This window comes from Monopterus albus, unplaced genomic scaffold, assembly GCF_001952655.1.
Source record: "Monopterus albus unplaced genomic scaffold, M_albus_1.0 scaffold105.1, whole genome shotgun sequence".
NCBI lineage: Eukaryota > Metazoa > Chordata > Actinopteri > Synbranchiformes > Synbranchidae > Monopterus > Monopterus albus.
The window spans coordinates 1,024,229-1,051,878 of record NW_018127985.1 but is presented as its reverse complement, the minus strand read 5'-3'; the positions used below and the strand labels follow the sequence as shown (position 1 = coordinate 1,051,878).

General features: G+C 43.3%; 1 protein-coding gene across 10 annotated transcripts; it reads right to left on the bottom strand.

The window, feature by feature from the left end:
* Window positions 1-6: 6 nt before the first annotated feature.
* Window positions 7-27,359, bottom strand: arhgap44a (Rho GTPase activating protein 44a). 10 transcript variants are annotated; one of them, XM_020610485.1, is made up of 23 exons: window positions 27,070-27,359; window positions 17,490-17,529; window positions 15,989-16,108; window positions 15,773-15,849; window positions 15,474-15,585; window positions 15,252-15,328; window positions 14,991-15,105; window positions 14,732-14,800; window positions 14,462-14,543; window positions 13,924-14,051; window positions 13,233-13,344; window positions 12,298-12,379; window positions 12,054-12,134; window positions 11,327-11,440; window positions 11,112-11,203; window positions 10,568-10,751; window positions 9,610-9,627; window positions 9,312-9,500; window positions 7,742-8,254; window positions 3,483-3,628; window positions 2,986-3,387; window positions 2,299-2,350; window positions 1,182-1,264 (listed from the first exon to the last, which is right to left on the bottom strand). In XM_020610485.1, exons 1-22 carry the CDS (start codon window positions 27,120-27,122, stop codon window positions 2,343-2,345), a joined length of 2,814 nt encoding a protein of 937 aa, XP_020466141.1. In that variant the 5' UTR covers window positions 27,123-27,359; the 3' UTR covers window positions 1,182-1,264; window positions 2,299-2,342. The 10 variants fall into 10 exon arrangements, with proteins under 10 accessions (XP_020466137.1, XP_020466144.1, XP_020466143.1 ...); XM_020610490.1 differs by having other exon boundaries at window positions 3,313-3,387; XM_020610481.1 differs by lacking the exon at window positions 2,299-2,350 and having other exon boundaries at window positions 7-1,264.
* Window positions 27,360-27,650: the final 291 nt, after the last annotated feature.

The window sequence follows — 27,650 nt, the reverse complement described above, 5'->3', positions numbered from 1 at the left end:
TATACTTTTCCTCTCAGATTTATATACATCATTTTTATACAGTTTTGTATTTACATTAGGGGTACCTGAAGCACTTGAAACAAAGTTAAGAGAGAGGATAATATAAACCTAAAGGCAGTGTAGTCATCCATCCATTATCATCAAATGGTAACACCACATGGGTGGCCTAAATTTACTCTCCAAGAACAACAACAAACACCCCCCAACACACACACACACACAAACACTACCACTCTGAGGCCTTTGATTTGGCTTGGATGTACGTGCAGATCGATCATATTTGATATCATGCAAACACATAATGGTGCTTTCTTTCTAACTGAATAACAAATGCAAGTTAAAAACTTAAATTCACAATAACATTCTTCTCATACTGTGCTGGTATAAAGTGAATTAAAGTGAGTGTACCTGTATGTAGGTAAGTGCCAGGTAAATATCTACAATTGTAACGTGTTAGAAGAGGGGAAATCCAAACTAGGTGCAACAAGAAGAGTAAAACTGCATTAAATCTTTCATCGTGCAAGGTGAACCTGCCTCTAGGGCTCAGCATTTCCCTAATGTGCACCAAGCCTGATTACTCTGTGAACAATATACCTGGACTACTCTCTCGTTCGTTCTCACTGTTTCACCCTGAGGATGGGCATTGCTCCTAACCATTTCAGGCTCTGAGTTTCGTTGTACAAGTCATGAATATCATTTTGCAATTTGATTGCATCTTCTAATAAGGCTCAAAGAAATTGAAAAATGCAACTCACTGCATAAAACAACAAAGATGAAACAAATCAAAGCAAAAAAAAAAAAAAAAACCAAAACAAAAAAAAAGCTTTTTTAATGTAATACTAATCTATATTCCAGTTCTTCCTCATAGAGGCACTGTTCCTCCACTACGGCATTTTGGTGTTTTTTGTAGTAACATTTATGTACTAGTGAGCAGTTGTAAGAGGTGAGTTTCACTGCAGCCTGTAGCAGATGTGAGGGAGGATTTAAGTTCTGTTTCAGGTGGGTATTGGTGAGGCCAATTGGTGTTTCCATCAGGCCTTGGCGGAGACAGTTAAGAGTATGTACAGCCAAAGGGGTGCTGGTTAACTGTGATGCCTTAGGTTCATAGGTCATAAAGTGGTGCTCTGGGGCTCCTCCTCAGGCACAGCGTCCCCCTCTGGAGAGTCTGTCACTGCCAGGGACCTCCTGCAGGGGGCACCGCTGAATTCATCGATGAGGCTGTCCAGATTGACATTGATGGAGGGGATTTCATAATTGAAGATATCTAATGGTGAGCATGATGGGAAAGGTGAATATGATGAGTAGAATGGTGGAAATGGTGATGATGAGCAAGAGGAGGAGGAGAAGAGGGCATATGATGATGATAATGAGGTGTAAAAACGGAAGAGAGCAGAAATAATATTAATCTTTTTAAGTCTGAACTCATGGTAAGTGGCATATGATGTCTGGCCTGATTAAAGTAATAACTAGATTACATGTGCTTCACATTCTACACAGGGATTTTTGAGTGTGTTGCTAGCCACACCTGAATAAAGTTGGTTGTGACTAGTGTTATATGTCACAGCTTCATGTGTCTTTTGAAAAAACAACAGACATTTTGTCAGATAAAATGCAATAACAGGTCAAAATGACTGCACAGTGACACATTACTTTATACATTTATGACAGTGTCCAGATAAACCAACACAGAGGCAACAAGATGTGTGTGGAACTCTGGAAAAATGGCACCAAGACACCAAGTGGGCTTGAAATAACAATGGAAATCTCACGGGGACCAGATATTTGCTCTAAATATAAATATAGACCTAAGTGTTGCTGCATTTTCTTAAAGCAGCAGGTCTAAGTAGAGACCGATGACTACTCCTGTGTAGGAATGAGATGGAATGTGGCAGTGTAGTCAGAGGGAGCAGAGGTTATAAAAAGCAATGAATCTTTCAAAGGACAGTTGGGGGTTACCTTTGCCCCCCCGATACCGGTGGCAGTGGCATTAGAGGGGGACATCTGCTGGCACAGGGCTGGGAATGGGCACTGAAGGAGGGGGGCTTTAAGATGGACCTTTGTAAGCGACGGCGTCTGCAATGTGAGTGCAGTGTGGTGCACTCTGGGAAGTCCTTAAGCCATGCATTATCGGTTGAACCACGACACCAGGCAGACTTGATAATGGAATAGGGAAGATGTTCTGATTGAGAGCTAAAAGTAGGTATGCTTGAGGCAGGCTGCAGGAGACCCCAGAGGCAGCCACAGCATGAGGCCAGGCAGTGAGATGGAGAGCATGGGGTGGGGGGCGGTCTGGCTTACCCTAAAAGTCCCCCTCACACTTAGCCCACACTGAATCCCTGGCCTCACACAGCTGCAAGGTACACAATAGTAGCAGGGGGAACAAGAGAATGATAAATATGACAAAGTGACAGAATGACTGGTATATATTGACAGAACACCTCATCATCAGAACATCATACTGTAGATATAATGTGTGGTTTGTCTGCCTATGTTTCCACTCCTGCTAAGAGAGACTGGACTGGTGTGAACTGTCAGCCTCAGACCCACCTCTGCCAAGCGAGGGTCTTGGTAACACAGATAAACAGAGAGCACACGATGAATCTAATGGCAACTTTGATACAAGCGGGACGAGCTATGCTTCTCTGATGTTTCCACACATTACCCAGAAACATCGTCACATAACACAACCAATGAATACGTAGGTCAGGAGATTTCCTCACTACAGTAGCATGAAAGTGCTAATATTTACATGTGTCATTCTCAGGCATCTGTGTCTAAAAGGCAACTTTTATTCATTCCGACATTCGTTTGGGAACAGTCAACAAATGGGACAGGTATGTTTTATATCTACAGTGACAAGTCCTACACAGTCCTACACTCTTCCACCATCTCCATTGGACAGAGCCACAGCGAGTCTGAGAGAGGGCCGCTGCAACCCCACCTGTGGTGGCGACGGGGGTGTTGTTGCCAAGGGCTGATGTTTACCTGTAGACATGCTCTCCCCGGGAGACAGTCCATCCAGGAGGCCCTGCTCCAGGGGCTGGGGTACTGGGGTGGTGGCTGGGCCAATGAGCCCCAGTGGGGTTGTGGGTGGTTGAGGAGGGGGCAGGCTGGGTCTCTGCCTGGGCTTAGGGGCAGGCCGAGACTTGGTTAGCGTTCCTGTCAGGGAGGGTGGGGACGAAAGGGAGTGAGGTGCCCCTAATGGGGTCTGCCCAGGGGAGGATGGGGGCACTTGCCCTGGTGGGCAGGCCAGTCCATAAGGGGAGGGGGTGCTAGGAGGTGTGGGAGACAGGCTGACCGGTGATGGCTGACCTGTGGACTGGTCGCACATCCCGCCAGACTGGCCGTAAGGGACCTTGGGAGGCACAGGGGCCAACTTCTTGGATCCTGGAAGCACACAACAAAATCATATTACTCTCTCCTGTTAAAAATGAAAATCCAATTTCTTAAAATAAAGAAAATCAATCTAAGCTCAGACTGACCTTTGCGCAGGGTGTGTGGACTGTGCTCTGTGGAGTGGGGGGACTGGCCACTGCTCTGAGGACTGCTGCTGGGTGGGACTGTTGGACCTGCCACCTGGATGGCTTTGTGTCCAATGACAGGGGAGAGCTCTTTACTCTTCAGTGAACTGAAAAAGGAGCAGACATTAGTGTGTAAATAGTATCAGACAGTAAATCTGTGAACATGTGTGCATTCAGGACAGTCAGTACATCTCATATACATTGCCTCAGTGCCATCACCACCACCACCACCAACTTATACTGTAAGTGTTTCACTACTTTTAATGTGTTGTTACCACTGTTACCAAAGTTTTCGGAAACAGAAAATGATGCCAAAAAGACTACATCAAGGGAAGCATTAAAATCTCTTGCATTGAGTCCAAAACAGTGTCACATCTTTTTAAATGCTTCTAAATGCAAATCTTTGTGTTCAAATTACAATAAATCTAATTTTACAGAGCGTGTACAGTAGTGTTGCATTTGCGAGGATGTTGTCTTTTTCATGGATGAAAATATTACTGACCAATCAGGGACTGACAATGTGAATGCACATATGGATTTAACAATGGATTTAACAATGAAGTGTTAATTATAACAATCTCAAATGTCAGTTTTAATAGAATAAGGAAGAGTAAAAAAGCATACAAGTCTGTTCTTGAGAACACCGGTAAATTAGATACATTTCACAAACAAACAGACGATAGATAGATAGATAGATAGATAGATAGATAGATAGATAGATAGATAGATAGATAGATAATCAAACTCAAAATTTCAATGAATGGACTCCTGACCCAAACCACTGACCTTAAAGAATTCTTTCCAACATTCGTGACCAGAGGGAGTATACAGTGGGTACGGAAAGTATTCAGACCCCCTTACATTTTTCACTCTTTGTTATATTGCAGCCATATGCTAAAATCATTTAAGTTCATTTTTTTCCTCATTAATGTACACACAGCACCCCATATTGACAGAAAAACACAGAATGTTTGACATTTTTGCAGATTTATTAAAAAAGAAAAACTGAAATATCACATGGTCATAAGTATTCAGACCCTTTGCTCAGTATTTAGTAGAAGCACCCTGTTGAGCTAATACAGCCATGAGTCTTTTTAGGAATGATGCAACAAGTTTTTCACACCTGCATTTGGGGATCCTCTGCCATTCCTCCTTGCAGATCCTCTCCAGTTCTGTCAGGTTGGATGGTAAACATTGGTGGACAGCCATTTTCAGGTCTCTCCAGAGATGCTCAATTGGGTTTAAATCAGGGCTCTGGCTGGGCCATTCAAGAACAGTCACAGAGTTGTTGTGAAGCCACTCCTTCGTTATTTTAGCTGTGTGCTTAGGGCCATTGTCTTGTTGGAAGGTGAACCTTCGGCCCAGTCTGAGGTCCTGAGCACTCTGGAGAAGGTTTTCGTCCAGGATATCCCTGTACTTGGCCACATTCATCCTTCCCTCGATTGCAACCAGTCGTCCTGTCCCTGCAGCTGAAAAACACCCCCATAGCATGATGCTGCCACCACCATGCTTCACTGTTGGGACTGTATTGGACAGGTGATGAGCAGTGCCTGGTTTTCTCCACACATACCGCTTAGAATTAAGGCCAAAAAGTTCTATCTTGGTCTCATCAGACCAGAGAATCTTATTTCTCACCATCTTGGAGTCCTTCAGGTGTTTTTTAGCAAACTCCATGCGGGCTTTCATGTGTCTTGCACTGAGGAGAGGCTTCCGTCGGGCCACTCTGCCATAAAGCCCCGACTGGTGGAGGGCTACAGTGATGGTTGACTTTCTACAACTTTCTCCCATCTCCCGACTGCATCTCTGGAGCTCAGCCACAGTCATCTTTGGGTTCTTCTGTACCTCTCTCACCAAGGCTCTTCTCCCCCGATAGCTCAGTTTGGCCGGACGGCCAGCTCTAGGAAGGGTTCTGGTCGTCCCAAACGTCTTCCATTTAAGGATTATGGAGGCCACTGTGCTCTTAGGAACCTTAAGTGCAGCAGAAATTTTTTTTGTAACCTTGGCCAGATCTGTGCCTTGCCACAATTCTGTCTCTGAGCTCTTCAGGCAGTTCCTTTGACCTCATGATTCTCATTTGCTCTGACATGCACTGTGAGCTGTAGGGTCTTATATAGACAGGTGTGTGGCTTTCCTAATCACGTCCAATCAGTATAATCAAACACAGCTGGACTCAAATGAAGGTGTAGAACCATCTCAGGGATGATCAGAAGAAATGGACAGCACCTAAGTTAAATATATGAGTGTCACAGCAAAGGGTCTGAATACTTATGACCATGTGATATTTCAGTTTTTCTTTTCGTTCCCAGGCCAGCCGAGAGACATAGTCCCTCCAGCGTGTCCTGGGTCTTCCCCGGGGCCTCCTCCCGGTGGGACATGCCTGGAACACCTTCCTAGGAAGGCGCCCAGGAGGCATCCGAAAGAGATGCCCGAGCCACCTCAGCTGGCTCCTCTCGATGTGGAGGAGCAGCGGTTCTACTCTGAGCTCCTCCCGGGTGACCGAGCTCCTCACCCTATCTCTAAGGGTGCGCCCGGCTGCCCTGCGGAGAAAGCTCATTTCGGCCGCCTGTATCCGGGATCTTGCCCTTTTGGTCATGACCCAAAGTTCATGACCATATAACAAAGAGTGAAAAATTTAAGGGGGTCTGAATACTTTCCGTACCCACTGTATATGTGTAGAAGAAGCATTAAGTAATGCTATAATAATCTTTGGACAGAAACCCATGAATAACCTTTCTTACACATTAAATTTATTTCTATACAATTCCAAAATATAGGGAGAATAACTGAAAGCAATACTAGAGCAGATGTAGAGAATGTAACAAGATATCACCAGCTAATCTAAACCTCTTTATGGTCCACTTAAGGACCCACCTTATGCACCCTGACACTGATAACATCGTCATCTATCAATTACTTATAGATTTATAACTCAACTGAATGAACAGCTAATAAACATTATTAATTATGGTTATTAATAACTTTGATTTAACTCTCTGATCATTGCATGATGATGCCAAAGTTCCTACATATTTTTACATAATTGGACATTAAAGCACCTTTTAGACACGCACCCCTAGCCAGGAATTTGGGCGACATATGTGAACAAAGCCTGGAGTTGTGTAGACGGCAAAGTGTTACCAGCAGTTTTACCCGGTTGGACCTAGTGAAACAGCTGGCTACATTCTAACCGGCTACATGTCTTATTTGAAGCGGTCAAATTACCGGTATGTCACGATGACAGCAGTACTACAGCATAATGCACAACTCCGCTCCCTCTCTTCATTAACTCTCTAGCTCGCTTGACCACTCTCTCTTAGTGGCATGTAATTTGGGAAGGTAGTGAAATTTGAGCGTAAAGATAAAAAAAATGTAACATTACTAGCTTGAACTCCAGTGACGTTAAAAATGTTACAAGACCCCAGTAATGGGGACAAAGCTTGATATGCTGCTTTATCTTTTTGAATCACAAACATTATAATTTGATATATTCATCTCACTAATGCAAGTATATCTGTAATTAATGCCTCCTGTAGAGATATGCTGAATAATATAGACTACTGGTAGTATAGTTGCAAATATAGAAAGTACAGTAACTCAAATGAACTCACACCCCCAGAGAGCACCTATAAGAGAGCACAGTATTTAGATTTGGGATTATATGACAGCTGCAATGTCCCACAGTGTCTTTGAGCTGTGTGTTGCCAACAAAGCCACCTGAATGGGAAATTACTGTGTTACCAAATCACACTGACTACTGACAAAGATTTGCTGTAATGATTCACACTGTCCTGTGTGGCTGTAACACCAAAGACCTATGAGTCAGGAAACTGCCACAGTCACTCTATACAAGCTCAGCACTTTGGGTGTAGCTGGATGATGCTTATGCTGTAAGAGCATATTCTTTTCCTTCCACTAGTTAGTAAGAAATTGTTGCAAACTGTAGAATAAATACACTCATATGCTATTTGATATGCAGCATTGTCTATGTATTTATTGTCTATTCAATACAAGCATCAAACTGAGTGCTATATGAGCCAGTAACATTCTTAGTTGCTAGGCAATCCCCACAAGAGGCATCCCGTGACAACCTGAATGTTACAGAATCTGAGGTATGTAATTTAAAGGGAAGGAAAAAAAGCAAACAGAAAATATAAGGCAGCGAGCTAGAGGAGAGGAGAGATACAGCCACTCCATAGTGGCCATGGGTGTGTTGTATTTACCTAGTCAGCCTGGGGGGTCCTCTCTCTCGGGCACATGGACAGGCAGCCCACGGTGGGGGTGGGGGCACAGACGAAGGGAGGCTAGGGGGGTTGCCAAAGGACTGGTCGTGGTGGGTTAGTACCAGGGGAGTTTTGATGTAGAGTGGTGAAGCATTAGTGTCTAGTGGGGGGGCATGCGAAATGTCACCAGGCGGGCTGTGCTTGGGGAAGTGCAGACAGCTGGGTTTGGGATTCGAATTGATGTCAAGTGATGATGAGGAGGAGGAAGAAGAGGAGGAAGGGGGCGGGGCAGGGGGCATGAAGCCAGGCCAGCGTATTGCGGGTGGTGGGGAGCCAGGGGGCTGGGACTCTGGACCAGGTGCAACAGGGCGAGCGCAGGGCGGGGGTTTTGGATAGAAGTGGTGGGGGAGCGAGTGGCACGAGGAGATGGGGTAAGGGGGAGGTGGCCGGTCCTCCCCTGGGGGTGGGTGGGCATGAGAAGTGTCCGGCCGATTGGGCGACACGTTGTCTGAGCTGTAGATATTAAGAGAATAGACAGCACAAAAGAAACAGCTCCAGTGATTGAACAGGGAGACGCATCGGAGCGATATAGGATAAGTTGTTTTGATGACTGGGGTGTTAGTGTGTTAGTTGGTCTGTAGCCAAAGACAGCCAAATAAATAAATTAATACATAAAACTGCATTTAAGGGTGGGTGGTGGGCACCAAGCTCAGCACACAGTCAGCTTAGTGCAAATACAAAGACAAGCACAAAGAAACAGCAAAGGAAAATAAAGTTTTTTGCCAAAGGAAAAGAATACCGTGTGGGAGTCCCTCTGTGATCACCTTGTGTCTGCACACTGCATGGAGCTGTCAGGATCCGTCTCTGGAGCCAAAGTGCTGGTTATCAAGCTGAGTTGATTGCATATGGACACTCTATCTGCCCTACTCCAATATGACTTGGTTGCATTGCAGGTCCTGCATTCAGCTCAGGTCAGTGCGAAACAGACACAAAACCCTTTCACTGGCTGAAAGAGCCACAGGAAATGAGGGGAGAGTCAGCCAAGCCAGAAGCCATATTAACTCTTGTCTGCCACAGTGGCAGAGCCGGCGACCATGAGGTGATTATTCATGTGCTTAATCATACCAAAAAATGGTGAAATCAGTGTGTCAACAGAAAAATAACTAATTTTACGACCAAAGCTGAGAAAGCCAAGCCACAACAATGGGATTTTGAAACTACTGGCATGCTTACAAGAACTTGCTGATTGAAGCTGATTGAAGTGCAATGTATAGAGAAAAATGTTCATACAGTATTCGGACTAAAACCCTTCAGAGTTTCAGTCAAGAAATGTCATCATCCTTTTAACAAAGTAACCCATAGTGCCACCAACCTGACAAACCACTGGGAGTAAAGAAATGTAGAGAGCAAGAAATCATAATAGTCACAGAATGAGAAATGAAGGTGATGACAGAGAAACACTAAAAAAGGTGAGAATGTTGAGCACGATGGTGATGACAATAAAAATGAAAAGGAGGAGCAGTAAGAGGTGCTTGGGTAAGAGGGAGACAGTGTCTTCGTGGTGACTTACCAAGCCCTTTCTCCAGGCGGCGGCGTCGCGGACGGAGAGGTGACGAGTTCCCCAGGCTGCTCAGGGATGAGTGCGTCTGCTGGGCCGCCAGAGCCTTGCATGCCTGGAGGAGTGGAGGAGGCCTTGCGTGCCAGAGTCGATGAACCCTTCCGAGACACCCAGGAGGTATCCATAACCCGGACGCCCATACTAGAGAAAAACACATGTACAGAATCATATATGATGATAAGGGAAGCACTACGAGATGAGTGGTGGCAGTAGGGAAGGAAGTAGGATATATGTAGGCATGGTGCGGTACCTTTGTATCTTCCTAATGCTGCGTTAGTAGGGGAGCAGAGAGGCAAAAGGGATATGAACGCAGAAGCAATACATACATGGTTCACAACACCAGACATACAGTAGAATTTACTGTGTGTGGCAAAAAGGAGCAGAAGGTTTCAGAGGTAAGCGGATGTCAGGTCACACAACCTGCTGGTACCTAGCTAATGAGCACCAATTAAAGCCTTTTTTAAAATTAAGCCTGTTTGGCCTTAGAAACTCAAAGACACAGACAGAGCAGACGCTTTTGCCTAAGATGCCCATTACTCTAAATGGATAAAAGCTATTTTCTATTTCCCCCTACTGATAGCTGCTGATTGTGGGATGCATACATTTAGATCAATGCCTATAATATTACCAACTTTTGTTTAGTTTGATGGAGGTATTTTGGTGAAGGCATATACTCTAATTCTGCCAGTGATTTTCCACCAGCTGGATGAATGACTCAGGCCAGGTGACGCGCTAGCCAGACTGCGAAGGAGGAGCTGGGTGTGGGAGGATAGGAAGATAGCACTGGAGAAATATTTCTTCAGAAAAAAATGAGTTAACCAGCCTTCATCAGAGACCTGTTACCATAGAGACAATGCCACTTAAGGCAATTTGGCCTCATGTATTCAAATGCAACTAGTTTTCAGCCTCCTCTCTCCCTGATAAATAGAAATATTAGGGGATGTGGTTGTGTGTGCTGAAATTATAAACAAGTGAACCAGCTGGTAAAATCCTCACCACAGAGCTGAGGGTAAGTGAAGCCTATGAAGCCTCCTGACTCACTGGATGCATAAATACTGCACCAAGGTAGCAGAATTTTAATGTGCAAGTGCTCCCCTCCTCAAATATAAGAATACAATATCAAATGCTTGAGAGGAGGTGTGGGTGGAACGAGAGTGAAAGAGGCAGAGTGAGAGGTGGGCAACAGAAGGATGCACTTGGCATCATACCCATCCTTCTTGTAAAACTCCAGCATCATGTTGTCGGTGGCTACGCTCAGTGGGCGTCGGCTCTGGTCATGCTGCTGCTTGCGATCAGAGTGGTCCATGTCGGGTGAGGGCATGGAGCTGTAGTTGGAGTTGTGGTTGGTGTGGATCGGGCTGCCATAGCTGCCTGTCAAGTTGAATTCAATCTCTGAGAAAGAAGCAGACACGCTCTCAGCATACAGTATTCTGGAGTTACAGTGGTGTGCATGAATTTCTCTTGTATGTTCCAAACACATTACTATAATGGGTTTTTTGGATAACCTTTAATTTTAGGGAAAGTAACACTGTGCCTACACGTTACATACTTTTCGTCCACAGAGTCACAATATATGACAAATAAAACCAAGAATATGACCAGTTGGCGTTCCCAAGTGTTTCACAAATCATATACATATATATTTTAATTCCATAACTCCATAACTCAGTTGCAGTTATGGAAGATCAGTAAGAACTGATAAGGCACTCAGGCCAAGACTACAAAATGACATACATAGTATGTGACCCCCACCTCCAGGGAAGAACCAGTCAGCATGCTGAATAATGGGCTCAATGATGCCAACAATCTGTAGGGACACAGTGGTCATCATCTCTGTCATATTGCTGGAAAGAGGAAAAAGAAGTGAGCTACAGTACAATCATTGTGCACAATCAATATGCGAAAGGTTTTGGTAAAATTCAAAAATAATTTAACACATATAACAGAGTTGTGTGAAGAATACATACGGTTCTGTGTGTGTCCAAAGCAAGTTAGGGCCGAGGACAATAGCCATGTTACCGGGAGTCATCTTGTTTGCATCTTGATACTCACTCAGCTTGGCTAAGAATTTGATTAGATATCTGTAGGTTTCAAATAAAACACCTTATCTTATTCACTCATGTTCTACCAACCGCAGCTGAACTGAGCTGATATTTTTGTCACATGTTGTATGTTGTATGACCTTTCTCAATCTTTTTTGTAAGTTGTTGATGCTTGACAAGGCAGAGCTGCTCAATTAAATCATATCACATCCTAGCCTGTGTTACCTACTGTATAGGAAAATTAAAGCAGCAGCAGTTTCAACCTACAGATGCAGACATTTTGATATTGTTTCCTAAAAGGAAATTAATGGCTACTGCAATTTTTAAACTTCACAGACAATGATTACTGCAGTTGTAAAAGTCACTACCTGTTGGTGGCACAAGCATCAATATTGCAGCAGCAAATAATTTCTTTGAATTTCTTGCACGGTTTGTTAATGTTAATACTGCTATTTTGTTATATTACACAGCCTTATGCTGGCCAATAAAGCTGATTCTGATTCTGATTCACACCTGCTGCTGTTACTTTTCCTACCTGTAGGTGGTGCAGGAGAGAAGCTGCATCAGACTTAGCTTTTCTGTCTTTCTCTAGTTTTGCTGCAGCATGGAAACATTTATAAGACTGGACAGAAAATCAGGTAAAGTAACTGACCTGAAATTGTTCAAGTTGTCTGTGGGGAGTTTTTCACACACTGCCATTAATGCCTGCAGTCTCTTGTCCATATCTTGAATGCTGCGGAAATAAAAATAACAAAATCATTATGGGTTACTGCTGCTCCACTTCCTAATAAGTGTCACCATTTTTCATTAAGGCCCTCTGTATATAAGGCTTTTCTATTTTTCATCATGGTCAATGAGATAATTCAAGAAAATGCTTTTAATAAAACACAACTTACTTGGAGGCCTGAATCCATTCATCATAAAGTTCAGTGGTCATCAGTGGCTCAGGGAGCTCACGGAGGTATGATTTCAGAGCCCCTGTGGGTGAGAAAAACAGTGAGAGTTAAAACTGGTCAGCTTTGAGAAAGAAGTGGAGGTTTTCTCTCATCAGAGTACTGGTGAGACCTTTCCCCATATCCCCATTTCCCTGCAGCCAGGCCTTGCAGTTAGTGCAGCTGCCAGGTTCAGATTGCTCATTGCAGATTTCATGCTAATGTGTAAAATGGACAGCAATATAACAACAGATAGCTCTCAGGAAAACAGTACTGAGGGGACGGCTGATGCATAGTAGCTGTTATAATTCCAGGAAGAACCACATTTTCCACCAAATAGTTTTAAAATCAATCCAAAAATGTCAAGTTTTGCCTTTTTACATTATAAGAATATGTTGAAGATATTCAGTAAAATTACTGAGTTTTACATAGTGGTAGGTGTCATGGTGGGAGAGTGGCAAGTTCTGTTGCCTCAAAGCAAGAAGGTTCCGGGTTCGAGCCCAAGCCATCCCAGTGCCTTTCTGTGCAGAGTTTGCATGTCCTCCCTGTGCCTGTGTGGGTTCTTTCCAGGTACTCTGGCTTCCTCCCACAGTCCAAAGACATGCAGCTTAGGTTGGTTGGTGACTCTAAATTGCCTGTAGTAGTGAGCGTGTGATTGACTAAATGTCAGCCCTGTGGTACACTGGTGACCTGTCCAGGGTGTACCCTGCCTCTCGCCCAATGACAACTGGGATTGGCTCAAGTGGTATAGAAAATGGATGGATGGATGGATGGATGGATATATAGTGGTATTTTACAGTTTCTTTCTTAAATAAACTTTTAACTTAAATTGACACTGTGTGGGGTTGGTTGTTATGGAAATGGGCCTTTAGCCAGGTATTTGCGTGGGTGCTGTTCACCTGCAATAGCATGTGGGTCGGAGGAGTACTCTTGCACGTCTAGAACTCCGCAGTCCAGGGAGGCTTTCAGTTTCTTCAGCTTGGAGGCTGACGGAGCCACTCTGAAGAGGCCCTGCAGCCCACACACATGAACTGCATGATCATGTGCAATTATAAGTTTACTATAAGATCTTGTATGTTTAATCTGTTTCAAAGTATGAAGACTATTATATTACTATCAGTCATTTATCAAAACATACCAGAGGGTTATAATTGGTCTAATTACCACAAACAAATAACACCATTGTTAAAATGATTAGCAACTTGAATCTCACAGCCAAGGTGCTGCTACTCCTTATAGTTTTCACAATTAATTGCATGCAGACATAGGTACTTCTTATTGCAACTCGCCTGCCTCTCCTTCCTCGGTACATTCTATTTTTAGCCAATATTAGCTCCAATCTGACAAGGTAAGATAAAGTCAACTATGTCCATAAAGTTAAATATGTACTTGCCTACATTTATGCTTGTTTGGCTGCATGCGGTTGGTTGCAAGATTATCACATTAAATAGAAAGACTGACACCAAGCCAGGGTGTAATTGTAAGGAAATAGGTGTGTGTTATTGCATAGACTTGTGTTCAAAAAATAGAACAAAAACATGCATGAGTGATGCATCTATCTGTGTGAGTGTGAGTGTGTGTTTCCTCTACCTCCTCTTGCATGCCACATTCTAAAAGCATGGTGACACAGGCTTCGATGGGGAAGGCAATCTCTCGCCCACTAATATTCAGGTGTTCCTCCAGGGACTTGCCAAATGATGGCTTCTCCACCCACGCTTCTGCAACACAAAACGGCAGCTTGCATCACACAGACACACACAAACCCTCACACCGTCATTGTATCTCCTCCTGAATGACTTGACACCAAAGACTGCATGTAAAATTTGGAGATGCTATTTGTGAGAAGTTTATTGGCAACATTCAGTAGTTAAACTCTATCAGTGCTGGATTTCAGTGTTTCACTGGTGCCATATCTTCTGGTGCTTATTAGGAAAAAGTTATGTTTAAACCGTCTTGTTTGGTTTAGCACTTGTAAACTAGCCATAGCTTAAAAATTATGGAGGATAATTATACCTTGATGAGATTGTTATCTGACACTCTAGGGTTATTAACCCCATTACTTCTTCTCTTGATATTTCTTCAGGTGCTGGAATGGATCAGAACTCTAAACACAGAGCGCATGACTCACCTTGGTGAGCTTTAATCTGGGGCAGGACGCTGTGAAGGATCTCTAATGACTTCCTGTGATATTCTGCCTGCGTTTCTATCAGCTATAGAAGAGGACAGCAGAGGAAGGGATTATAATAAACTACAGTATCTTTTCAAGGGTGTATCTTATAATAAAATGCAAGTTGTGCTAATAGATCATAGGAAAAGCCATTTTAGATACTGTGCAGAAATACACTTTCTGATGCATTTTCCCACTGTGATCACACCTTCAATGATACAATTTACTTACTGTCTGGAAGTAATTTGCATAGTCTATTTCTTTGGCCACGAAATTGTACATATCTGCTGACAATTGATCCTGAAACACAAATCAGAGAACAACTGTGTTTTAAGACATTTCCTCGCTAAAGTCCTACATTTATGTGATGTTATCCTGGCAATGTGGTCTGTTTGTGTTTGATACATGCAGGAGGTGGGGGGCTGTAAATCAAGAGAGCTAAGGAGCTGAGAAAGGAATAATATATGACTGACTGTGATTGGTGACTCACCCTACAAATCTCCATCCGATTGGCTGCCTCCTCCATTTCCTCTCTTAGGGACTCGGACTTGGCGCCAGGCTGCAGAGTGCTCGGGTGACTGGATGACTTGGACGACTGCTGATATCTATGGGCAAAAAAAAAAAAAAAAGGCTACTGCATTCCATATGTGATGCTTCCTTCCTTTACAGTCATTTAAAACCTGAGCCTTTATTTTAAAAGAATGAACAAGTGCAGGTTGTAGCCCAGCTTTTAAACGTGAACTCCCTTTACCTTGTTCGAGCAGAGTCCATGTCCAAGACGAGTTTAGCCAAGTGCTTTCTCTGCTTCTGGATGTTGGGAATGTCCACCTACAAAATAAAATGAAGTAGAGAACTGAAATCTGCTCAGAGAATTAAAGTGCAACAAAGAAAGTGACAGAGTGCAGCTCTGTAATTCAGCCAGATCGGGAAGGTGCTATATCACAACTAGTGCATTAAGTAATTGCCGACTCACCTCAGCAAGCACATAGAGAGGCTCCACCACATCTCTCTCTATCTGGAACTCAAACTGGATGAGCTCCTGGGCCAGCTTCTCTTCTGTCTCCCCACACAGTTTCAGCATCTTCCTGTTTTGGTGACAGAAAAAAAGAAAGCTGCAGGCAATGAAATACAATTAACATGCAAACAAGGGTAATGAGGGCAAAGAAAAATTTCAATAGCCTAATTAATAATTAAAGATGACTCTCTGTGTGTGCATGTATGTGAGGGAAGTGTGTGAGCACAGGCTTGTTACTTCAAATTACAGTGACTTACCCTAGGAGAGAGTCATCTCCCAACACGGCTGCCCCTTCTATCATACACTGTGCCAAGATTGTGAGTGGTAGTTTTTTCTGATAGTAGAGATACAAAATAACGCATGAACTGAATAAATAATTGTGAGAGATTTGTAAAATATTATGAATCATAACACATCAAATCAGTTTGCATTGGTTGTCAGGGTGTGAGAGAATGCTGGATGCAGGTACTCACAGAAGGAGACTTAACAGACCTCTTCTCCATATCAGTCCCCTGCTGGCCCTGCAGGCAGGCAGTCAGCTTCTTGTGAGTGCTGTGTGACACCTGCTTGACCAGATCCAGACGCTTCTCCACCTGGATGAAGCACGCACACACACACACACACACACACACTCATCAGAATGCGCTTAACAAGACCCACACATGAATAACTACGGACATTTAGTAAATGTTACATTAGCAGAGGAACCAAGGAAACACATTTTGGTTAGATCTCAATTCCCTTAGTTGCATCTACTGTACATTTCCCACATTTGCGTTTTTCCTTGTCTTAACACACCCCCACATAACATACGAGGAGAGAGGAATTGAGGAAGCACATTTTAAGATCATTAGATGTCCTTTCCTCTGATCCTTCATCTGAATTGTCTGATCACCAACTAATTTCTAATGAGAGGGCATGTCGTCCACTTCTGTGAAGGATGCTCTCGTGTATCCTCACTCGTAGCTCCTCCATGCAGCCTCTTTGTTCCTCAGAGCAGGAACAAGAACTTTGGGACATCCTTCAAAATAGTGGACCAAAATGATTTTGGGGTTGAGCATGGATCGAGACGCTAAGAACAGACAAACAGGTATTGGAATTTACCCCTAGACATAAAGCATTTCCTAGCCCCTTACCCTGACCTTAACCATCACAACAAAATGCTTAACCCCAACCCTTACCTTAATCCTAACCTAAACTAAAGTCTAACCTTAACCCTAAAACCAAGTCTTAACCCTTGAACATCCCCTCAAGTTGAGGGCTGTTTAAATTGTCCTCACAATGACAGTTCTAAACTAAGGTGTCAGGTTTGCTCGGCCGCTCTGGCCTCCCTCACCTTTCCTACTGTCTCTTGCCCCATTTACACTAATCACGTTCACCTGTTCCTCACTCCCTTATCACCAGCTGCACTTGATTAGGTTGCTCACTATATTACCCGGTTTCACTCCTCAGTCACTTGCCAGTTCGTTCTCGTCTCTAGGCCATTTTTTCTCCGTGCTCTTTCGTTGTTTTGTATGTATTTATCCCCTAGCCAGCTACTGTTTTGTGTTTCCCCGATGGACTGTTCCTCCGGACCATGGCTCCACTCTTCCCTCCCAGGCAGGTCAATGCTCAGTCGCCTATCTGTTCCACTATTGCCTTCATCTCTCTGTCTCTACCTTCAGTAGCCACCATCACCACCGACCAGCCCAGGAGTGACCCAGCCTACGCAGCTCGGCCCAGCTCTCCATCTCCTCACCTCCTGCTGTTGGTCAAACACCCGGCTACTACTCATCGATAGGACTACGCACTATTTCCCTCTGTGTATTTTTACTCTCATCATCACTGTACATAATAAATCACTGCTTGCATCGAAGTCGGCTACCTGGGTCCGCCTCTTTCTCGTTCGCTCACTGACAGGTACGAACGGCACATAACATAAGGTCTGTTCACACAACCATAGAAAGACATATAAACTCACACACCACAGCTCACCTGTAGAAGATCCTCACTTAATACCTCCGTTTTTTCTGCCCTGTAAAGATAGAAATTTAAAACAGTTAGGGGATGCTTCAACATTAGCCAGCATTGTTAAACTGCACATAAAGAAAATTGCCATCTATTTCTATTTGATATGATGGCCGTCTCAGATATTGAATTTCATGCAGCTCTGGGTATGGCATGGTCAGGGAAAACTAAATGTTTTTGTTATGTCACAGAGTTCAAACTTGTTTGTATGTCTTCCTTTAGGTCACTTTTGTGCTCTCACGTGAGAGCAGAAAGCATGTTCCTCCCCACGGACATAAACAATCAGGAGCTTGAAGTACAGTATCTTCTATTGTTCTCACTTGCGTTTTTGTTTACTGATAAAACATATGGAAGAGAACTGACATATTTCAGAAAGCATGTGAAGAAAACTATCGTCCATGGGTTGATGATTTGGGTCATTTTCTTCTTAACAAATTATACAACGTACATTAGTAAAGGTTTTCAGACTGAATAATTCGTTCATCAAGATCCGATGTGTAATTTTAGTGTTCCCTTAATTTTTTCAGCAGTTTAGTTCCAAACTCGGTTCAGATTAAAATAAAGGTCCTTATATAGTCCATGGAGAAGCTGTCACTCTCCTTAATCCACTCTGAGTGAAAGAAGCTCAACAGCAGTGAGTAAAGGCCACTAATTCAAATCCTACTGCAAATCTAGCAGACTGGGGACTTGGGTAACCAAAGTCTGAAGGAAGGAGCAGAACTGCACTGCCACTGGAGCAGATAAAAGTACTGAATGAGCCATAAGCTCAAAAAGAGCAAACCACTGGATATGACAAATACATGGTGTCAGCTCAGTTCAGACAGCTTATGTTCTAGGATTTTAGTCCTTTTCTTAGATGAGGAGATTTCCTAAACAATCTCAAAGTGCCTTTTATACTCCTGTAGAAAAGATAATATAGCCACTCTTATATGTTGCATATGTAGTTGGCTTCTTTCCAGAAATCCTTTAAAAATACTTGAACATCTACAGCTCATAAAAACAATCCAGGACCTATCAGGAGAATCAAATCAGCATAGATAACATGTACTTCCTGCTCAGAAAAAAAGGTTGAAGGCTGCCAAGGGAGGGACGGCTTGAGCAGACAGTGTGACCTCTTAGAAAAATCTAAACCAGACCTGCAGACCCCCAGCAACCACCCAGTGGTCTGTATAGTCTCTATGGGCTTCCCCTTCCTGCCTGCACAACCTCTTCCTGCTATTGTGCCCTATCAAAACCAATTGTGAATAATAGCTTTTTGTATAATTTATTTAAAAACTAAATTTGATTGTGTTTCTCCACTGACCAAGAGAATGGAAAAGACCTTGCCCTGTGCTATATTATTCATCAGCTAGACAAAACATCAGCGACACATAAGTCAAATGCTCTTTTTATAAGCCTTCTCACCAAGTCTCGGTCTAAAATGGCAGAAAAGAAATGTTTAAGACTAACACTAGTGCAGGTTTGTACACAAATGTCATGCACTATTGCCAGAAAGCTGAGCTTTAACGATGTCACTTATTAGCATCCCCAGTCTCAGTGCCAAGATGTGAGCAATGAGCCATGGGAACTGGGTCAAACCATGTACCAATAGATCTAATCACAGCCGGCCTTTTGAAAAACTGCTCTACCCACTTGGCTATGAGGAAAATACAGGAAATGTGTGTGTGTTCATGTGTGCCTAAGGGAGAGAGAGAGAGAATGATAGCTGAGCAAAAGATTTCTGGCATAATTTGTAGGAATAAGTGCGATCACAGATTGCTGATTACATGACAAAAGGAGGCAAAAATAACCCGAGCATAGCACTAAAGTTTGGCACAGTTTTGCTGCAACACTCCCAGCAGCATCTAAAAATCTCTAAACTACCAGGTTCTGTAAAAGAGCTTGCAGGCAAGGCTGTCACATGTATTCCATGCTGAGTGCGTAGCCTGGAGGTCTGCAGTGCAGCTGTGAGACTGTCACTGTATACCTGGCCTCAAATTGGCCAGTCGAGGTGCACTTTAACAGGATGGCAGCTGAGGAAGCCTAACAGGGGCCCAAAAGCGCAGGTGGGAGAGGAGGCCCAGTAATGACAGGGGTGTGGAGAAGCTACTGTTAGTGATGTTTGGTAGATGGACTACCTGTGAGGCTCTCTGTGTCAGGAGCTACACTGACAAGCTAACCGCATGAGACAATATGACAGTTGCATGTGCTAGAATTTTTTACTAGCCAGGTATCATCGTATTCCTATCATTCTTCTTAAAGGCTTGTACTAGGGGCATGCACAGTACAAGCCAAACCACATCTAGATGACTGCATTAAATGATTACAACAAGGGAATTAATGTTTAACATGCAGACATGGTGCTCTCACTGACTCCAATTTGTCTGGCTGTGACTTAAGCATGAAACTGATTGGAGCCTATCTTCAAAGGCAGTACGCTGTCTTGTTCTTTGAGCTTGTTTGTTTTCAGACACTGGTATTTCCTCTTAGGAAAGTAATATACATAATCGGCCTGTGAAGGCACAGAGGAAAAATAGTATTGCTAGGCTGGAATATGGGGTGGTTTGCTCGGCCCTGTAGAATCTGATGTACTGTAAAGCTATTGTGAAAAATATTTGGGAGGTGAAGAGAGAGATACAGTATTCATGACAAATATTGTACAGAACGAGTCCTGGGAGGAAAACAAACACATGGGAATGTGGCTGTCATGTGGGTGGCGCGCCTATAGAGGGGGAAGAAGACTTTGTCACGTTTATGCCAACCATCTGCCACTTCACAGGCCTTCCTTTACCTGAAGCTGCTGATGACTCAATACAAACAAGCACACACTCACACACGCACCTGCACAGACATCTATAAATATAGAGATTAATTAACAAGTCAACTTGCTGAAATGTACCAGGCCAACAGATTTTAAAAACCATTTCAAAAGCTGCCTGCATCTTGCTTGTTATATCAGTGAAAAGAGTGCAGTGCAAACATGAATGACCGCAGAGGCTGTGGAAGATTAACTGGTGGGATGTATTTACAGAAAGAGATCAAATGCCTTGAATAACTCCCACTACTCCTCTGGTGGCAACATCAACAAAGTATTGATAAGAAGAAGGGTCTGGATGTCTTGAGGACATCTGGACTTGTGTATTTACAGCTGGATAAAGAGAAATGTAATTTCACTGTGCATATTTTCCCAGCGATCTTAGACATTCCAAGTAACTCAAATGTCTTATATAATAAATATTTCTATCTCAAGATATGTTAATGTTGGATGGTCTCATGTTCAGCCTCCAAGCACTGTGTATGTTGTATGAAAACATAAATAACCCATGTTGACATAATCAAAATGTGAATAAACAACATCCGGAGTCTTTACATTTCTTTGGTAACTATCTGCTGTACCTGTTTCAGTCTATACTGTAGGTCCATTTGAGATTTGTCTGACATTAAAAAAAAGCTCTGTTTGCTTTTACTGCTAGCCTGGCTAACACAAGTGCTTGCTCTGAGGCCTGGAAGAGCTGTGTGGATGCTGGGGAAAGGGTAGTGGAGTGGAATGGTGGCCCTGGGCCTCAGCAGAGCATTACATGGCCTGGAGCGCTGGCATGAGATCTAGAGTCAATCACACAAACACACACACACACATACTGTATACATACATATTGCATATGCAAACAGACACACACAAAGACACTCTTTGAATATTTCTCTTTGAAATTTTTCTTTTATCCAAAACCTTACTGTGCAAATGTATCTAGAGGCCCACCTGGCTTCCTCCCCAGTTACAAGGTGGAGGGCTGATGGGATACCAAGTTACTACAACAGAAAAACCCACTTACTGTAGTTGTCCAGCAAACTAGGTCACAGTTCTGGTAAGTATGCAAGAATAACTGTGAGAGGAGTATACACACATCCACACAAATGTGCACACCCATACACATAAAACACATACGTCCATAACAGAAGTGAAAGAGAGAGAGAGAGAGAGAGAGCCTGCAGCATTCAGCAGTGTTTCACTGGAAATACAAGCAGTGAGTTATCGCTAATAACCTTATTCATGGTGAATAATCTCCACACAGCTCTTTGAGTTGACCATGCTATTACACTTGGCATTGACACACACACACACACACACACACACACACACACACACACACACACACACACACACTGCATTTGCATGTAAACAAAGTGAAATGTCCAGGAGAAAGCTTCAAGTAGACAATGACACTGAGTATCGATCCAATGTTCTCCTTTCATCCAGCCCATGTATGAGCACACAGTCACAAGCCATCTTTTTTTTTTCTCTGCCATTTTTGGCAAAGCTAAACAAATGTGCTGAAACAGCTAATGTCAAATACGTGTTTCTAGGCAACCAGAGCATTTTATGTCTGCTATATAGAAAAGGGGTAGGAAGACATACAGTGTATTGCCGTTAAAGAGCAAAACATTTTATATGGAAAACAAGAAACTCTAAGGCAATGAGAAGTATACAAAACAGGAAATTGTTATTGGTGGATGAATGCTTCTTGTTTTGCGTCTATTAGTATTCCTGAATGGAAGGAAGTGGGCACATCGATAGGGAGTAACCTGTCTCCTTAGGAGAACTTAGTTTTTTCTAAAACAATGCCAGTCTACTCTTGTTACTCTCATTTATCTACTACTCATAATTACATATACAGCAGATAACTGTAAGCATGGCATCTAAGGCCAAACAATTCATTCTAATATTTAAAACCAGATAAAATATTTGAGTTAGAGGACTGCGTATACCTCAACACTTATCTTAAGTGAAGTTACTGATCCAAATCAAGGACCAGATTATCTTTGAGCATTACCTTAAATCCTCTTTAGACCCCATCTTTTTCCTGAATGCTACACAGCTTAAATTGCATCTGGCTCATTTGCTTCATGTCAGTCGGGCTGTGGGGTCACCTCCTGTTGGAGATGAGCTCATTAGCAACAGAGAGGGTCAACCTCAACACCACTGACACATCGCTGCTCTGACTGAGCCCACTTTAATATGTAACAAGAAAATCCAAGAATAGTCTAAGTCTGTGGAGATGAAGCAGCCATCCCTAAAGCCGTTTGTTTGCCATATTGTGTCATACACATTTGTGCTTTTATAATCCACTAGTTGTGTTTGTAGTGGACCACAAGTACAGGGGCTCTTTAAGAGATTAGTTCTTTGAGGTAATCAGCGACATGGAATGAAAGAAACAGCGCTTCTCTCTGATGTTACATCATCTCTCTTTTGATGGCCAAAATGGCCTGTTGACAAAGGCTCTTTATCACTAACTCTACCCTGTAGTATGCTGTCTCTGAGAGGCACCAATAGGGGTTATAGGAGGGTCATCAACATGGACGTCTGGTACTAGCACTGAATGGCACTATACAGCAGTAGCTCTCGCTTTAAATAAAGACACAGGCTAGTACACAAGTAATGACTCATTTCTCATGGCAGATGACTACTGATTCAAAATTACATAAAACTCTTCCAATTAAAGGGCCTTGACCTATTAGACAATATGCTAAGATCAGCCGAGACCAGCCAGAATCTGTACAAAAGTGAAGCGAGAAGAGCAGTGAATGAAGAGCCCTGTGACGGCCACTTGCTCCTAGATTTCAACAGCGTTGTCCTCATCTGCCAAGGGAGAAGATGCTGCATTGGCTTGCAGCGGGGATGCCTCTTACAGCTCATGTTACCTGTCAGCTGCCACATGCTTGCCAAGAGGTGCACGTGTGCTAATGCTGGAGAATGTACAAATAGGCAAGGGCAGTTATTTTTTTATGATAACAGGAGTGTGTTTACAAGATTAATGTGTAAGGGGATTTACACATAATCTTGCCTTTTCTGGCTTTTTGTCAGCATCATAGCAAAGAAGGACCACGATTAGTCAAAAGCGACTACACATTAACATGCAAACTTTTCACTGAAGTAAACGCAAACATGCACAGACATGTTGCAGTGTTTGCCACATGTCCTGCTTTCTCTCTCATTGTCCCACTTGTTAAAATTCTATCTTTGGACATGTTTGTCACAGAAAATCTATGAGAGGAAAGCTTATAAACTCACTGGTAATGCATTCGCCTACTGCGTCACACTGACAAGAGAAAAAGAGACAGAAGACTGATACAATGCAGTAAAGAGAAACTATCTAGCGTACAAGTCATCTGCCAGCCCTGAAATGGCTGCCATTTTGTGATAATTGCATTGTGGAGGGTGAAGCTTCCCCTAAAGGCACAAGCACAAAAAATCCCATTACCATACACCAGTGGTACTGGTGAATATAGTGCAGACATACAGATATAGTGTGAAAATGAGTGGGAAAGGTAATTTGTCAGGAGGTTATGGCTAGAGACAGTGGTACACTTTACAAGAGTAAAATGGAAAAGTTCTGCTTTTTCTTTTCTTTCATGTGTGGAATTCTCTCACTGTGTGGCGTGGCATATTCTTACAAAGAACAGTGGACATGCACATCCAAAAAAGATCCTCTACAGGTGCTGAACCAACAACAGCTCAAAGGCAAAAAGCAAGTCTGATAATGCCTGACGAAGATCTTGTATAGATCGAAACGTGGCTGCTGTTGGATTGTTGGGAGCTTGATACAGCCATGGCATGTTCCTACAGACTTGCATCATGGAATCTTTTATCAGGCTGTCCTAGATCGAGATAGGGCAGTGAGCTGGGAATAGAGAAACAGGTCAAGAGAAATGTAGGGTGGGTGCTGAGTGCAATGTCTTCCTGGCTTCTTCAGTGTGTATGAAGGCATAACAAGTTGCAAAGCCAATTTTAGATAAAGACAGATAGTAACTAGCTGTGTAAATAAATTTTAACATAATGAAAAGGGTTTAAAGAGCACAGGGGCCTCGGGTACGGCTGAACCACAACAAATAACTTTGCTAAGTCAACAAAAGCATAACGAAATGAAAACAAACATGAATTCAGGCATCATTTCTCCGACTTCAGAGAGCAGTGACACCCTTTTGTCTTTCCAACTGTACATACATAATATACATTTAGCTATAGGGCATGCATGGCTGCACATCCTCCGGTATAAAGTCTTTCTCTACAGAGGTGATTGGTCAGGCATGTAAAGTAGATCCCACCCAGGCAAATGGCAGAAACAGCCTCAGAAAACCAAAGGGCTGCTGACACAGCAAGCCTGATTGGCATCCTTGACTGAAAGAAGGCCTTCAGTCTCCATCACATAAAATATATAAAAAGACCTGTGCAGTAGTGTCAATACAGAAAGACTCAGTAACTCGGATAAGTAGATTAAAAGTCTGCACTTACAACAAGCTATTCATTTCTTAATGATGACATACTTTTGGCAGCACACCCACCCACCCACTCACACACTCCTGTTATGAAAGTCGTACAATTTACAACATGGCTGCCTACTTCATCTGGATTTGTTGAGTTGGTAAGAAGTGAGTGAGGACTGGTCAGCGCTACTAACGGCTCCACAGAGATTGATGAGGTTCAGGAAGGTCAAACCAACAGTGTAGCCCTGCTCCACACCCAAGCTTTAGTCAGCACAATAGTAAATCTAAAGCCTCGGCGAGTATAAGAGCATAACTATAGTCAATGAAATAATTTATTAACAGAATTTGTCCTGATTTGTTAACTTATTCCTAAATTTGCAGGGAGCCATTTACTGCTGCAAGGAGCCTTGCAATTCATCTCATATGGAAAACCAGTGGAAAGAAAATGACAAGGATGTGCTTGTGTGAAGTAAAGAGAGCAAGGATAGTAGAGCTGGGAATGCTTGTTATGTAAATATGTAAATAGGATGCCTATTAATTTGCACATACACATGTTTGTGGCACTATCGAGGAACATCCACATGCATGAGCCGTGCCTCAGCACAACACCTCACGAATTATCAGTGGGGAGAAGGTCTTCAAATACAGTAGTAAATGGAAACAGCATGTTGAACGGTAGTGACCACAGAAATAAAAAACACATGTGATCAAACCTATAAACTATTAGCTGCAATCACAATAAACTTTTCTTGTACGTGCGGACAAAGCTTCATGTGATCTTGGTTCATTGTCACTTAACATGCCTACCTGGCTGAAGTTGCTAAAGGTGGTACAGTTTTGGCTATACTCCTTTCTCTCTAACTGGCATTGCTATGATGCTGCTCAAGGTCACTACAGGGTCAGACCTGTTACTTCTCACCCTGATCCAAGCAATAGACAACATATAGCTGAGAGGTTCTGATTATCCTTCGCTTTGAGGGTCTTAGAGTGGCAGTGGTGGCTGTGAACAGCAGTCCACCATTAGCAGGGGCCAGTACTGTTCAGGGATAGCTGTGGCTCATTATGTCTCTGTGGTAGCAGGCTGCTGCTGCTGCTCTTAGACAGACAGATTCAGAAAACCGCAGAATATGAGAGGAATATTATACAAGCTGCAGTTGCATGCACTTCATGTAATGAGGGCGGTTAAATACAACCGTATACCTTCTCTGCTCATACGAAGGCCCTACCCATTTGCCCACACACATATGCAGAATCACACTCCCACACACTCAAATGATTCATACAGAAATGATTCTAAAAAGACGAGTTAGAAAAAGCAGCTTAAAACGAGGGGTTACTGACGGTGATTGTACAAACAGGGCCTGCAAGGTGTGCAACCCCTACTATGTGCATGCCACTCACACAGCCTTGTAGTAATAATGACCTACACCTCCTGGTCCTAATCCCCCGGTGCTGAGCACACCTTCTGGAACACCTTCTGGCGCAGCACTGTTTGACAAGCTGCTCTGCCTCCATGTGAAATGAGTGAACAGGGTGAGGGAAGAGGTATAATCCCATAGGGCCAGTGTAAAAGGTCACAAAACATCTATCCCTGAGGGTGGGAGGAGATATCAGGACCACCCAGATGCAGGGCAAGTACAGGATACAGAAGCCTGAAAGGGATGTAAAATTCTTCCACATGAACTGGTCTTAGGAACAGTATCACTCCACAAGCCTAATTACATAATTTAAGCCTGTCATTAAAATGCCAACAGGCCCTTTAGGAATTCACAGACTTGATAACCCACGCTATGAGGATGCTTCCCTCCTCACAGCTGACATTACTGCGTAAAAAAAACATTGCGCTTTTTTCCCATTTGCCCTCACGTCGCAGCCCACACCGCATCCGTCTGCATCACGTTCACCTATTAACAGGTTTGGTGACAGGAGGTAAATTTAGTCCCAGCATAACTTCACTATAGCATGTCGATACTCCAGGGGCGATGCCTTGTCTGTTTGAAGATCTGGGATACTGCGATTTAATGTTTCTACATGGGCAGGTTGTAGTGGGGCAATGCGCCTACACAACCTATGCGGTAGCCTCTATCATTACGCATAGGAGCATGAAATGCTTTTTGAACAAGGGGTATTCTTTTGTTCCTTTGAATTAGTCCGACTGCCCTGACCATTGTCTGTTCCACATTCAGCATAATAACATTTGACACAGATCATGTTTGCACAGATATGATTCCCATCCATTTGGGACCATACGCGGGCTTCTCTTCCCTTTGACTTGGCCCGGAGAGAATAGCACAAAGGTTCTGCTTACCTTCCAACCGTTTGGTTGGCGAGCTGTCGCATCCGATTGAATTGCTTCTTCATCTTGTAGCCTATTTATTGCGTTAACACCTACTGGGGGGAGTATTCCGCATTATTTCTCAGAATATAACGCTCCACGGCGGCGCAACACAGAATCCAACCTGCCATATCCTCCTTCCCTCATCGCAAGATGCCAACGCCGAAAACTTATTCTAGAATTACATCTTTTCTAAATACATTTTGCATTTACATTCGCCCCACTGCCTGCACAGGGATGCTGAACCAACTCACCGCGGGCACTCAGACAGAGAACGACAGTAGCGACAAGTTGCGGCTGCGCAGCAGTGCAATCTGGGATATGTAGTAAATCAAGGCTCAATAAAAAAAAAAACAATCTTGCGGTTCATGGAGGGCTGAGAGGCGTGATCGGGTAGACCGTGCTAACAGGTGTTTATGTGTGGTGAAATACATTTTAATAGCAGAGCAGCTGGCTACAGCAATAGATGAGGACTAGCCTATATTGTTGTTAAAATCCTGAACCACAGATTACAAAGAAATGCAACCAAGTATGTGGAGAAACACCGACTGGAT

What these genes read in the sequence shown, in the direction of transcription:
- arhgap44a (XM_020610481.1), bottom strand. Translation starts at nt 27,122, where the DNA reads ATGAAGAAGCAATTCAATCGGATGCGACAGCTCGCCAACCAAACGGTT. An exon ending in ATGGACTCTGCTCGAACAAG is followed by an intron (nt 15,106 to 15,251) that starts GTAAAGGGAGTT and finishes TTTTGCCCATAG; the next exon opens with ATATCAGCAGTCGTCCAAGT. An exon ending in CGACCCACATGCTATTGCAG is followed by an intron (nt 12,380 to 13,232) that starts GTGAACAGCACC and finishes TCTCACCCACAG; the next exon opens with GGGCTCTGAAATCATACCTC.